Below are 13,393 nucleotides of genomic sequence, written 5' to 3' on the forward strand. Positions count from 1 at the left end.
GAAGCACATGCACAGCTATCTTCACTCTTCTAAAGTGCTGTATCTTTTCGTGCGCGTGCACCTGGAAACTGCCTGATCCAAACCTTGTCTTCTTTGATTATTCCGATCAGGCTGAGCTGATCTGGCGGGCTTCTTTCAAACTATCCTCACTACAATCATTTTTCTTTTCTTACTACTCTCACCTGTCGGGTAAACTTCCCAAAAATCTATCTATAACTATCCTAAATCTAAATTTCCTTCTGTATCCAAGCCAAGGTGGAACAGCATATGCCGCGGGCTGCGTGATCAAGGGAGTGCTTGATCGTTAATATGCGAACTCTGGATACCTGGCGTCCTCCAGTTTAAACTTAGCCTTCCCCAAGTAGAGCGGGACAATGCTTGGGGTGACCTTTATATCTCCGCTACTCGTGGGAACAAAATGAGTAAAGAAACACAAAAAACCGGAGAGCTCTTGTAGCACTCAAAAAGTGGATGACAATTCACAAAATATAGAGGGATTGATGATTGGTTCCGACCCTAGCAATCCTGAACAAACTCAAAAAACAAGCGGACTTCCTAGTAGAAGTCCTCAAACCTCCGACTCGGCTAGAGTCGATACTGATGAAGAAGACACTATACTGGAGGGTGAACACCAAAAGGAAGAGGGAGCAAAAGCCGAAAGGTTGCTCCCAGTACTGCCTAAACTATGTGGAGCCGCCAGGAAACGTATGATCTGGCTTCGGAAAAGAGGCTATTCTCAGGAAGAAGCCAGGGAATTGGCCTTAAAACCAATTCCAGAAGAAAAAAATAAATTTCTGAACAAACAAAAGGAGGGTAAAAAATAAAAAAACCATCACTCTGGTGGATCCACACCGGAATTTCATCGGAGAAAGAAAACAAAAAACGAAGACAGGGGGAACATAAGGAACAATCTGCACAACCTCAGAAACCTTCATATAAACAAGCAGTAGAAGGTATAAGGGTGGGGGTTCTACACTCCAATTTTCCCGAGACCCTACTCACGACAGAGCAGATGGAGGAGATCCAGAGTTTCATCCTGGAAGCTATCGTGGAGGAACAGGAGGGTCCCTACTCTCCAAGATTCTACGGTATCAACAGGAGACAAGGAGTTCTGATCTTCACCTGTGAAAACACCAATACCGCTGAATGGCTTAAGGGAAAGCATGATTCCCTTAAGCCTTGGGAAGGGGCCAGTCTGAGGATTGTACCAAAGGAAGAAATTCCACGTGCAAGAATTGCGACTGTCTATCTTCCTAAGAGTATACATGAAACCACCGACAAGATTATGAAAGTACAAAACAAAGAGCTCTCTGTCGGAGAATGGAACGTTCTGCGTAGAAGCGACGAGGGAAAGTCAGTACTACTTACCCTGGCAGTCGACTGCGCCACAGCAAACAAACTTGAGAAGGAGGGTCCATAGATCGGCTATAAGTTTGGAAAAATTCAGCTCAGACTGAAAAAGAAACACCGAGGAAACCCGGAAAAACCTACAAAGGTAGAGGAGACTTCAGAGAAATCTGAGACAGTCACCACGGAAGCACCGCTGAAGAGATGGAAGTGGAGGAGACCATGAAGGTGTCAGAGCAATCTGTACATACCTTACCTGAAAGGTCAACTCCACAAGCCAGTGCAGCAGTCGAAAGCGTAAAACCAACCTGTTCCCTCTTCTTGAAGAGGGGACCCTCTCTAAAAGGACCATTCGTCTCGGCCCGATGAAGAAAAGGGGACAGCGTCTCCAATCAATCCAAAAGGATGGACGGGGATGGACCACCAGGGGGAGGTGGAAAAAAGGCGTAAGTATGAGCATAATACAGATTAACCTTCACCACGCTAAGGGCGCAACCGACATCTTGGGAAGGAGGTTTATCTCAACAGGCCTGGATATCGCCCTAATCCAGGAACCTTGGATCAATAGAGGTTGCATCAGAGGATTGACGACTCAGGTAGGTAATCTCATATATGATCGATCAATTGAAAACCCCAGAACATGTATTCTAATTTCAAAACAAATAACAGCCTTTCCTATTACAGATCTTATAACAAGATATCTGGTGGCGGCTACAGTGAAAGTAGCATAACTCAAGGGGTGAGAGAGGTTACTATAGCATCAGACTATTTCCCCAACCCGTCAACAAGCTGCCCACCAAAAGAGATAGAAAGACTATTACAGAGCTGCAGAGATAGAGGGAAAAAACATGATCCACAGGGTTCCCAAATCTACCAACTGGAAGGGATACCGAGTGTCCCTAGTAGAAGATTTGGAAGAAATAGAACCCTTCCAGAAAAGTGAATTTGACTTAGAAAGGTTTGTACAATTAGTAGAACAAGCTGTAATAAAGGCATACGAGGAAAACTGCCCTCTCAGGCAAAACAGGCTGAAGAAAGACGTGCCGTGGTGGACTGGAAGGTTGGAGACATTAAGAAATAAAACTAGGAAACTACTAAAATGGGCAAAAAGGACAGACGATTGGATCCCTTAACTACACCCCCAAAACGAATATAAGAAAGAACTTAGAGTGAATAAAAGAAGAACCTGGAGAAATTTTTGCAAATACATTAACAGCCTACCTGAGGCTACCAGGCTTCAAACAACTCTCCAAACTGATCAGACTAACCCTATGGGGTCCTTAGGAAAGGCCAACGGTGACCTAACAGTGAACAGGAAGGAGACCTTAGAACTGCTTCTGGAAACGCACTTCCCGGGGGGTCACTTGGCTCGAAATGAGGATATATATTCTCTAATCGAAGAGGGATCCAGCCGAGAGCTTGCTAAAGCCAGACAGCGGTCTAACAGACTATTTATACATGAAAGAATTAAATAGGCTATAAGATCGTTCAAGCCATTTAAATCTCCTGGGGCAGATGGAGTTTTCCCAGCCCTTCTTCAAGAGGGGCTGTACATACTATTAAATACTCTTTGTATTCTGTTTAGAAGCAGTTTCGCCTTAGGATACGTACCAAAAACCTGGAGGACAGCACTGGTGGTGTTTGTACGGAAAAAAGACAGGGATCCGACTTATCCCAACTCGTAAAGACTGATAAGCCTAACCTCCTTCATGATGAAAACTAAAGAAAAAATAATAAACAGACACATAAGGGACGTAATATTACCAGATCATCCACTTAGTCCCACACAACACGCTTACATAGAACGTAAATCAACTACCACGGCTCTCCACAGCTTAGTGGGAGAGGTGGAGAACACCTTCGAAAAAAAGGAAGTCCTAGTCAGTGTCTTTATGGACATCGAAGGAGCCATTATCTATAATAAGGACTATTATAATTTGTTTTAATTAGCTTACGTTCTTCATGCCACAATCCCGTATCTGGCTTATCGATATTCGGCTTACCCGTCGTCACCACATTATGTCGCATATGGCAGGATTTACTGTACAGCATTTCTATTGTCACATGGAAAAATTAAAATCGCACAGACCATGGCACTAGTGCTGCTGTCAGAAAAAGACAATTGTAGGTGATCCACGCCTATATAACGCTGAATTACAAAATATTATACTTATACACTTCACTAAATCACCTCCTTTTGCCTTCATGGTCGTAAAAGCCTTTATATACAGGCCCCAACCATCGTCCCACAAGATCCCTGAGTAGTTGATGTGAAGTTCGTAAGTAGTGTTGTCCACTGAGAGCGGATACCCCGTGTCGATGTTTAACAGCTGCTGCTGATCATCGTACTCGGTGTCGGTTTCCAGCTGCTCTTTAGAATCCACGCTGGTCTCCAACAACACCAGCGACTTTATCTCCAAGTCCTCCGAGTGTAGCGATGTCGTCTGCGCTGTGTGATGTCTCAGAGGCTTGAACGAGAAGACCAGTCTTCCGTCGAACCGAGATTCCGACTCTGTCTCGAAGTACGGAGTCACCGTGTCTTTATTGCTCGTAGTAATTAGGAATAATTCTCAGGAATAACCCTGATGTGCCAATCTCTTCAGTTACTTGTGTATTTAAATAACGTAGCAGTTTATAAGTAAAACTGTTCCGAAATCAAGACTAAACAAAGTTGAAAGTAACAATGTCCAAAATGTTTCCATCTAAAATAATTGTGTGGCGTCGAATTTACGTTAGAAGTCATACGATTCGAAATATGTACGTTTAGTATTTTATTTCAATTGGTCAACAATTACAAAATGAGTAGTAAATTACAAAAGTAACGGTAGTATTTAGAAACATCTGAGTGTTAAAGTTTTAACTAAAGATATCCTTGTTCCAAGATAAACAATAATTTTATGTTGGTCTAATGTTTTGGCTGTAAAATTAATGTAACGACAATTTTGTTATTTTAATTTATAGAAGGCTTAGAAGTCATTCTATTAACTATTACTCTATCTACTTTGTTTAACAAACTGTCCTTTATTTTTTCAGTTATGAATTTCCCAGAAATATTGAATATTCACTACGTGTTAGTTATCAAATCCTATCTAACGGTCGTGTCAGAACTAATAGATTATACACACTGTACAACGCAAAATGACAGAAAGTACAATACAGGAATAAAACATATTAAATTAATTGAAGATTCTTGAGATGGTGAAGACATGAATTCAAATAAGATGCTCTTTATTTTATATAAATCCTCCCTTTTTATATTTAAGTATGAGAGTGTGGTAGTTTTATAAAAAATTAAATATTCTCCTTAGTTTTGAAATAATTACTAGTTTGTGTTTGTCAAGGAAAGAGTATTTCTCTGGACATATGCCATCGTTCAGTGAGTGACACAGGAATCAACACTACGTTTCGAGATCTGCTATCTGATCTCCTCCTCAAGTAGATTACTAATCTATAACTATACAAGCTAAGTTAAAAATAAACAAAGCATACCAGAGCGTTGTAAAACGCATAAGTCATGAATCTTAATAGACACGTTTTGTGTGTCAACTTGTTACAAAATATCTCTAAAACACGCACTTAGTATAAGTGAAACATTAATTATATATTTATTCTTTAGGCCGGTTTCAGTAAATAATTACGTAGTGTTCAGAACACTAATTATAGAAACTTCTATAAAGAATAAAAATATAATTAGGGGTTTCATTAAGTGCATATTTAGAGATAGTGGTCATGGAGTTGATACACGTTTTGTGATTCCTGACTGATGAGTATCACAACGCTCTGGTATGATATGTTTATTTTAAATTTAGATTGTATAGTTTAGGTTAGTTATCCACTTGAGGAGGACGAGATCAAATTACAGATCTTGAAACATAGTGTTACTGATTTCTTGTATAACTGAACGATGGGAAATGTCCGAAAAATCATATTTCCTTCACAATAAATAAGTATGACGATTTTCAGCAGGTGTTTAAATATTTTATTTTAAACAAGTGCCGTCGCCAATCAGGGAAATCTGATAAAGTGTTCTAGTTTGTCCTGATGCCGGTTCTAGTAAGATAACAATGTTTGCTACTTCACGAGACACTCGGCGCTCTGCATTATTTTGGAACCTTCAACAAGGAAATCTTTGAAACCGGTTATGTATATTCGTGCTGATAGGAACCTTCACTGATAAAAAGTCGGCATGGAACGTGTTCACAAAAAGGGTGGGAGATGCAGATTACATAACAGACGTCGCAGACCAAAAAGCAGTTTCAGGCAGTATTAAAAGTAAGTACTGATAATTTTTAATTGTGACGCATAAAATAGTTTCAAGCTACTTACTGTACTTATTTTGTCACTTGTATTTCTTACTATTAAACAGGGACAATATGTGGACCTATTTTTGAACTTTGGGTGGTCTTCAATGTGATTTGTCCAAGTTTCTTCAATACAATTAAATTAACTGTAGCTTGATATGAAACTAACTCTGCACTGTACAAACCAAATTCATTTTTTAATTTTCAGGAATTTCATTGGGTTTTGATAAACATTTTTTTATAAGATTGCTCAAACTGAAATTCATGGATTGTAACCAAAAAATATCTTATCTGGCCCACTTATCAAAGTCCAGCTTGGCAGTGACACTTAATTACATCCCCCTCTCTCCCATATATTTTGCACTAGAACAATTTAAAATGGAACTTAGAATATTAGGGCTACCCTATATTCGTTTTACCCTAGTACACTTAGGGTAGAACTAAATGCACTCTGTTTTTGATTGGGTTGATTTTTCAGTCATTTCCTTTATCATTTCGTTTTCTGAGAGAAAAATATTCAAGTTTTGTTGATCACTCCATGAAGATTTATGGACCAATAGGAATGTTAGGCAATTTTATAAGGAAAACAGCTGAAGAATGAAAATGGCTCCCGGGTTCTATGAATTTGTCTATTTCCCATTATCGTCCATATCCCAGAATAAGTATAAATTTCTTATTTACTGTAAAAATAAAAGAGTAAAATTGTTGAGTTTTAACATTGTTCTAATGATCACTAAGCATCTTGCCCTCCCAAACTTCTTGTGTGTAAACTCTCTGCAAGACTACAAGCCGAAACCTTGATAATTATGAAACAAGCTACTTACTTCAATACATAGTAATTGCAAAGAAAAAGAAAATCTTGACAATAATTTTAAATATTGAAGGAATTACTTCCAATGTTTAACCTGTAAGTATCCAGCTGATTACAGATTATAATTTAGGCACAAATGTTCAAAACGATATTAGAAAATTATTACTGTTAAATTATTAGATTGAGAACTTCTATTTTAATATTATAAAATATAATTTTTCTGTGTTTATGGGTTTATGAATAGACACATCATGGGTATTTTTCTTTGTTGTTGGGTGTGCTTTGTGGTTAGTTATCGGTAGGCTTACTTTTCAAGGCATTTTACCGAGGGTAATTGATAAATAATTTTTGAATAACGATTGAATGTAGTCAGTTAATAATTCTAACATTATTCTAATAATTAATTTTAAACAATACGTATACCAATACAGTAAGAGTGTAAAGAAATGGTGAGTTTTATAATGTCTTAATCAGTAAATTATATTTTTTCAGATAACAGTTGATGAATAATGGCAGCTGATATATTTAAAAGTGTCAAACAAGATGAGTTTTCAAAGGTGCTCTGTGCGCTTGAGCGAGATTGGCCCAAACATTTCCTTGTAAGTAAACAAGTAATAGCTATAAAATATTTATTTGACTTCTTCAAAATGTAATGATTATTACTGCATTCAAATGATTTATAAAATATCTTGTTAATCATTTTACTTTTTTTCTAAGTTCATGTATAATTGTTTTCAAACAGTCATATAGTTTCTTTACATTAAATTAACTTTTCATTGTTACTGGTACTAATTTTCTATTATTAAACAGTAACATCTAACATGGAAAATTAATTATTATAACAAAAATGGTTTAATCTGGTGTTTTTAAGTATGGAAACTCCGTAGAGTACACTGCTTATGCAGGAAAATAATTATGCATTTCTCTTTGTTTTCTTATATTAAATTCTGTTGTAGTTCCTGAGATAATTAGTGTTTAGGAATTACAAGAAAACTGTTCAACATAGGAGCACTAACTTTACGTTTATGGAGACTTTAAAGCTTTGTATGTTCTGTTGCAGTTACATCAGATAATAACGACGTTTAGGGAATACAAGGAAGCTGGTTCAACATGGGAGCAATACCTTTACGTTTATGGAGACTTTAAAGCTTTGTATGTTCTGTTGCAGTTACATCAGATAATAACGACGTTTAGGGAATACAAGGAAGCTGGTTCAACATGGGAGCAATACCTTTACGTTTATGGAACCTTTGAATCAGGGGTATATTTAAACATTATATCATCAAAGGTAAGTCTCAAAATTATGTCTAGCCGTTTATTGAATCTGAAGTGTTGTTTTTCCCCGAAGTACATAAATATACTAACAAAAATACACTAATCACTTTTACTGCATGGAGTTTGAATGAATTATAACCACTAACGTTTTGTATGTCAATATTTATTAATTACTTTTATAAAATATAAAATTTGGCCTTAAGTTAGATATGGGAACGGAACTTTCTGTGTTGTGTTGAGGTTTGTAGTTTGCAAACTGATTACATACTTCATTCCATTAACTACTGTATGTATCACATACTTAAATAATGTGAGCATGTCCAAGTGGTGTACTTTTGTTACAAGCATAACAACTAATTGTCTACCATTAATGTTTCTGTGCATGATGGAACAATTCATTAGGAATTTTACAGGACTTAAAAAAGGCAGGCACCTTTCTGAAGTATTATATGTAATATATTCTCGAGAGCGAATGATGCCAGAGCTGTTTGTAGTGAGTGATATTGCACTCACAAGCACTCTACCCAAGTTCTGACAGTGCATTACCTTTTCTCCATAAAGAGAAATAAGAAGTCTCTCGTTATAGTGCTCAAAAAATTAAATGAATCTGCACTTTCCCACTTCAAAATCCAGTCTTTTTACTGAGTTTTAACAGTTATTTGGGCAATACACTTTCTTGTGGTAGGAGGTTCAATGTTATGAATTATCATCAAATACAAAATTCTGAACTAAGAGAGTATTCTATTTCCATTGGTAGTATTTGTCAGTTGTTCGGAATAGGTTCAAGATAGTTACTAAAAATAAAATAAAATAATCTTTATTCTATTTTAATATTCATCAGTTCAACAATATATACAAGGGTCATCCGGAACGTAAGGTCCGATTTCTTATAAAAAATAAATAACAGATTAAAAAAAACTTCTTTATTTTTCAACATAGTTTCCATTTTTGTTTAAACATTTGTCATAACTTTCTACAAGAATTTGAATGCCGATGTTGTAGAAGTCTGCCGCCTGTTGTGATAACTAATCTTTTAACTGCTTCTTTCACCTCGTCATCAGTATTGAAGCGCTTCCTGTCGATAAACTCCTTGGTTGGCTCCAAATCTGGGCTGTATGGCGGATGGACAATCTGTTCCCAACCAAATGCTCTGACGAGATTTTGGGTTTAGATGGCAAAGTGGGGTCTGGCGATGTCATGCAACAAGAGAACTCCAGATGTCAAAAGGTCAAGTCGCTTATTCTGTATTGCACATCGAAGTTTAGTCAGAGTCTCGCAATAAACCACTGCATTTATTGTTCTTCCTCATTCCATAAACTTGTCTAACAAATATTTGTCCTTGAAGGTGCATGGAGTTCATTTCACACAAGAATATGGGATAGAAAGTGGGATATTAGTAAAAAGTATGGAAAAAGAGGATAGTAAATGTGAAAAATTTTACAGGAGTAAATTATTTAGGTCACATATAAATTATTGCAATATGTTTCATTTTATTTTCTGTTTTAGATGTACAGTCAAGTAAATGTCTATACTGCAAGTTCTGACTTGACAGAAATGAAGAAAGCTTTAATGGAAACACATATAATTCCTTGGGGTCAAGAAAACTTTCTTTTTGAAATTATAGACAGTAGATTTCTCAGTGTGATGCAAGAAGTATTTGCAACAAAGCATGTGAAGTTTGAAGTCTCTAGCAACAATATGTTTTTTTACCCTTCCGACAAGGAATTACATATTCAGTAAGTTTGTCCATATATTATTGAAGTGTAATATTGTCCATAGTGAAATTTGATTATGCTGTATAATTAATTAATATGCTTTGTTTCTAATATATATGTAATATTTTATAGGCATTATAGGCATTCCAATACTGTAGTAATTGTTTTATAAATAATTTGACCTGGATATTTTATTGCTGTTTTATGTATTTTTGTATTCATATGAGGGAGTAGCTCTGTTTTGTTTTGTATTTAGACCACTTCCAGAAGATGTTTACATTGATAAGTTGGATGAATCATATGCAGCTGAGATGGACAAAAATTGGCCTCACAGGAGACAAGGCTCAGAACTGGTTCACCAGCAAAACCTGCGGTATAACTTCGGATTGGGTAAGTTATTTAAGAACCAGGAGATTTAGTTTGTAGCTGGTTTATACCTTCCAGCTGAACCTACACTGGGTACAGCAAAAACCGATGTGTCACTTAAATCTGGGCAACCTTATGGATGTTCAGGAGCGGCACATCACTAACCGCAAATATCGAGATTCTGGGGTGCAAGGGTAGATCGATAGGTCTAGTCTACTGCGGGGGATGACTGGTGGAGTTCATGGGGTCCCAAGTGTTAAAAGGCAATTGCTAGTATAGACATAAGGGAGTATTACCTCTGCTCGCTTTGACTGCAGAGGCTGGTATAGAGCTGGCCTCTTCTTCTTTCAAAGAGACATGACTGAGATTAACGCCCAAAATCCTTCCTCAACAGGAGTCGGCCCCTAACTCAACCTTATCTATCCAGAATATCCTGTCACTCCAGAAGCAGCGCAAAGGTCCTTTTAGGACAAAGTAAAATTTGTCAGCTTTTTTTCTGAAGATTAATAGCCAATTTATCTTAAATTTAGCAAAGAAAATACCACCTAAATTCAAATATACAATAAGTAATACCAGTGGTATTGTATCTTATTGATTTTAATTTCAAACAATCAATAATAGATAGCTCTGTTTTCTGTTGTTTCTTGTACAATTTATCTCTATAACAATTAACAACAGTACAACATCTTTGTTTTGTTAAGAGCCTCTTTAATTCATTGGAAATGAAATTTTCCTTGCATTTTAAAAATAAATTGCATCACTTTAAAGGAAGACCAGTCATACGAACTGTTCAAGAAACACATCAGTAGTTGGTTTTGAGTGTTTCAGAATCCTCAAATTTGATGGAACAGGCCATAGCTGGCCTGATTTAAACAGGGCTGGACATGCTTGTACATGGGTTTAAAAAATATTTATCTATAACTTATATTAAAAATATTAGTTGTGTAATTTGATAACCTAATTTAATTTTGTTATGTATTCTATTACAGTTAATTATAACTTCTATATCAATATAATAATATTGTTACAATACTGATATAACTAATGTTTAGATTCTATGTATCTAGGATATTAAAATAATTTTTGTCTTTTGTACATATGCATGGTACTTGACAATGTAAAACAAATAAATAAAAACAATTAAAATAAAAAGAATGTGCTTATTAAAATATAATTATTTTTTAATTCTAATTACTGAATTAAATAAATAATCAAAAAGTGGAATTGAAACGGTTTATGTTATATGTTAAAATGTCTTTATACATATTTAACTGACGTGTTTCATTAACTTTCCATTATTTAAGAATCACAACACCAGTATGTACAAGTTTTGTAATCCCTTAGAACAAACTATATTACAAAATGTATCGATCAATTTGTTGATAAAAAACATTCTGTAGTTAGTATTTTGAAAAGATCAAGTACTGTTATTATTTTAGTACTCTAATACAATTGATATTTATGTGTCAAAGGAAGATAAGATAACTAAGAGTTGGTTGGTTCCCAGAGCAGTCCTGTCAGCTGATAATACGCTTATCTCTTGTGGGATCACTGACCTAAATTTCCAAACAATATAACCTACAATATGCAGAAAATCCTATGTTCATTCAATAGTGCAGCTCAAAAGCAAATGACAAATGTCGTACTAGATCTTCTGTGATAGAACAATTCTATTCAAGGTCAACATTTGAGTGGCAGAACAGTTACTTTTAAGAACTAGCCAATGGATTAATTATAAGTATAATGAAATGTGTGGATTTTTCTAGGTATTTTCAGAAGAAGTGATAAGAAACTGTTAAGTTCATCATTAAGTGACTACTCGGGAGGTATGTTTGTATTGTACACTGACCACGAGTGTCGAAGGAAAGGGTACGCTGCGATTGTGGTGCGACACATGGTGCAAGAGTGCAGGAGGCGTGGCAGGATACCCTTCTGCTTAGTCATCATCGGCAACAAGCCTTCTGAGCGTCTATTCACAAAACTAGGCTTCGAGCGGTTCACTTTAGCCGATTATATGGTTCCATTAAACAATGGACAGTAATACCAATGTGATTATTTTACCAATACCGAATTCCTGTAACACCTGTAATACCAATATAGATTCTTGTCAGACCTGAATTAAGTATGGAAATTAGTTGCAAATTAACTGTTTTGAGGTAGATTACCCCAGTCTTCAAAGTGGTAAAAATCCAAACTGTATTGTAAAGTGTAATTAATGCTGCAATTGTAAACTGAAGACATGATGTTTAAAAACAAATAATTCATGGTTTTGTGCCTCCATTTTCCCCAGGTTCTCGTTTGTGTAACATATAATGAAGAATTTTGTCCCATTTAAATAGATCGGATTATTACAGTGAACCGACAATTTTAAAACGTAAATTTTGTATTTAAAAATGCAAGATTTCTTTACATTTCATCTTGTTGCTAGAAGACGCCATTCTATGTTTTGAAATTACATAAACCAAAAAGGCGATCAAGGTAATAATCCATAATGTGACTGAATTTTTTTCCGGGGACAATACGTAATGGATGTTATAAAAAAGGTAAGAATACCCACATCAACAGGCTTTGCTGAGGTTGCATGCAAAATGTCAAATGTACAACTAATATCAGATATGTAGTCAGATATATAGACAGACAATCATAAAGAAGAGAAATTGACACAAAAATCATGTTCAGCCAAATTCCGTGGTGGACATGCACCATCATAGAGCACATTCTTGAGTATTGTGTAGAAATGAGATTTCATGCAAAATTTTAATTCTACGAATGGAACCTTGCCACACAATACATTGATTCAAATTTATGTTCACTATAGCAATGTTTACATAATAAAAGTTCTGGTTGTGAGCAAGGGAGGGTACTGCTGAAATCAAAGATTGTCACAGAATTTTTAACATTAACTTTCCGCTCTATTATGTTTTTGATTTACTCATAAACATAATAGTTTATGAGTAAATCATTATGTTATGCTCATTATGTTTTAGTTTATTTCATAAAATAAACATGCCATATGCTCAGATCACATATGATTGTATGTAGTTTCTTTACAAATTTATTTATTCTTCTATTTTCTCTCTGCCATCATAGTTACCCATAAGACCAATGTCAAAATATTCGCTAACACTCAGCCAAATCCCATAGAGTGACATGCACCTTCATCGAACTTGCTGTTGCTTCTATACAAATGAAGCTTGATACAAAATTTAAAGTCTGAAGGTCATTCTGTTTTTGAGATATCATGCAGACAAATAGACGGACAGACTGGCAGAAATAAAATTTTCCCAGTGATAGTCTTTGCTAAAGCTCAGCCAATTAATTAGTGATAATTTATTTCTGTAATAATTTAAGTATTAATCATCATAATATTTTGTTAAATAAATCTGTGCATTATTATCTTGTCATGCAGATGTATGTAATCAAAATATATACGTACGTAAACAGTGATTTAGACTATATAAAATATTTGTATTTTGCTCTCTGTACAATAAACAATTTTACATTATTTTAAAATGTTGCAAATTTTGGTTATTTTGTCCCAACATTTGTCAGACCTTCTATTTAACAAATCAAACCAT

General features: G+C 35.5%; 2 protein-coding genes across 2 annotated transcripts; both read left to right on the top strand.

Moving 5' to 3' along the window:
* Positions 1–1,012: 1,012 nt before the first annotated feature.
* Positions 1,013–1,420, top strand: LOC124369650. Its single transcript, XM_046827703.1, has one exon. It carries the CDS (start codon positions 1,013–1,015, stop codon positions 1,418–1,420), a length of 408 nt encoding a protein of 135 aa, XP_046683659.1.
* Positions 1,421–4,845: 3,425 nt separating this feature from the next.
* LOC124369950 lies at positions 4,846–13,314 on the top strand. Its single transcript, XM_046828154.1, has 6 exons — positions 4,846–5,619; positions 6,952–7,058; positions 7,628–7,747; positions 9,241–9,470; positions 9,706–9,839; positions 11,582–13,314. The coding sequence occupies exons 2-6, from the start codon at positions 6,969–6,971 to the stop codon at positions 11,854–11,856; spliced, it is 849 nt and encodes a 282-aa protein (XP_046684110.1). The 5' UTR covers positions 4,846–5,619; positions 6,952–6,968; the 3' UTR covers positions 11,857–13,314.
* Positions 13,315–13,393: the final 79 nt, after the last annotated feature.

Source organism: Homalodisca vitripennis, chromosome X, assembly GCF_021130785.1.
Source record: "Homalodisca vitripennis isolate AUS2020 chromosome X, UT_GWSS_2.1, whole genome shotgun sequence".
NCBI classification, from domain to species: domain Eukaryota; kingdom Metazoa; phylum Arthropoda; class Insecta; order Hemiptera; family Cicadellidae; genus Homalodisca; species Homalodisca vitripennis.

Coding starts and splice junctions, on each gene's coding strand:
- LOC124369950 (XM_046828154.1), top strand. CDS start 6,969: ATGGCAGCTGATATATTTAAAAGTGTCAAACAAGATGAGTTTTCAAAG. Junction 7,748..9,240: donor TAAACATTATATCATCAAAG/GTAAGTCTCAAA, acceptor TTTCTGTTTTAG/ATGTACAGTCAAGTAAATGT. Junction 9,840..11,581: donor GCGGTATAACTTCGGATTGG/GTAAGTTATTTA, acceptor GGATTTTTCTAG/GTATTTTCAGAAGAAGTGAT.
- LOC124369650 (XM_046827703.1), top strand. CDS start 1,013: ATGGAGGAGATCCAGAGTTTCATCCTGGAAGCTATCGTGGAGGAACAG.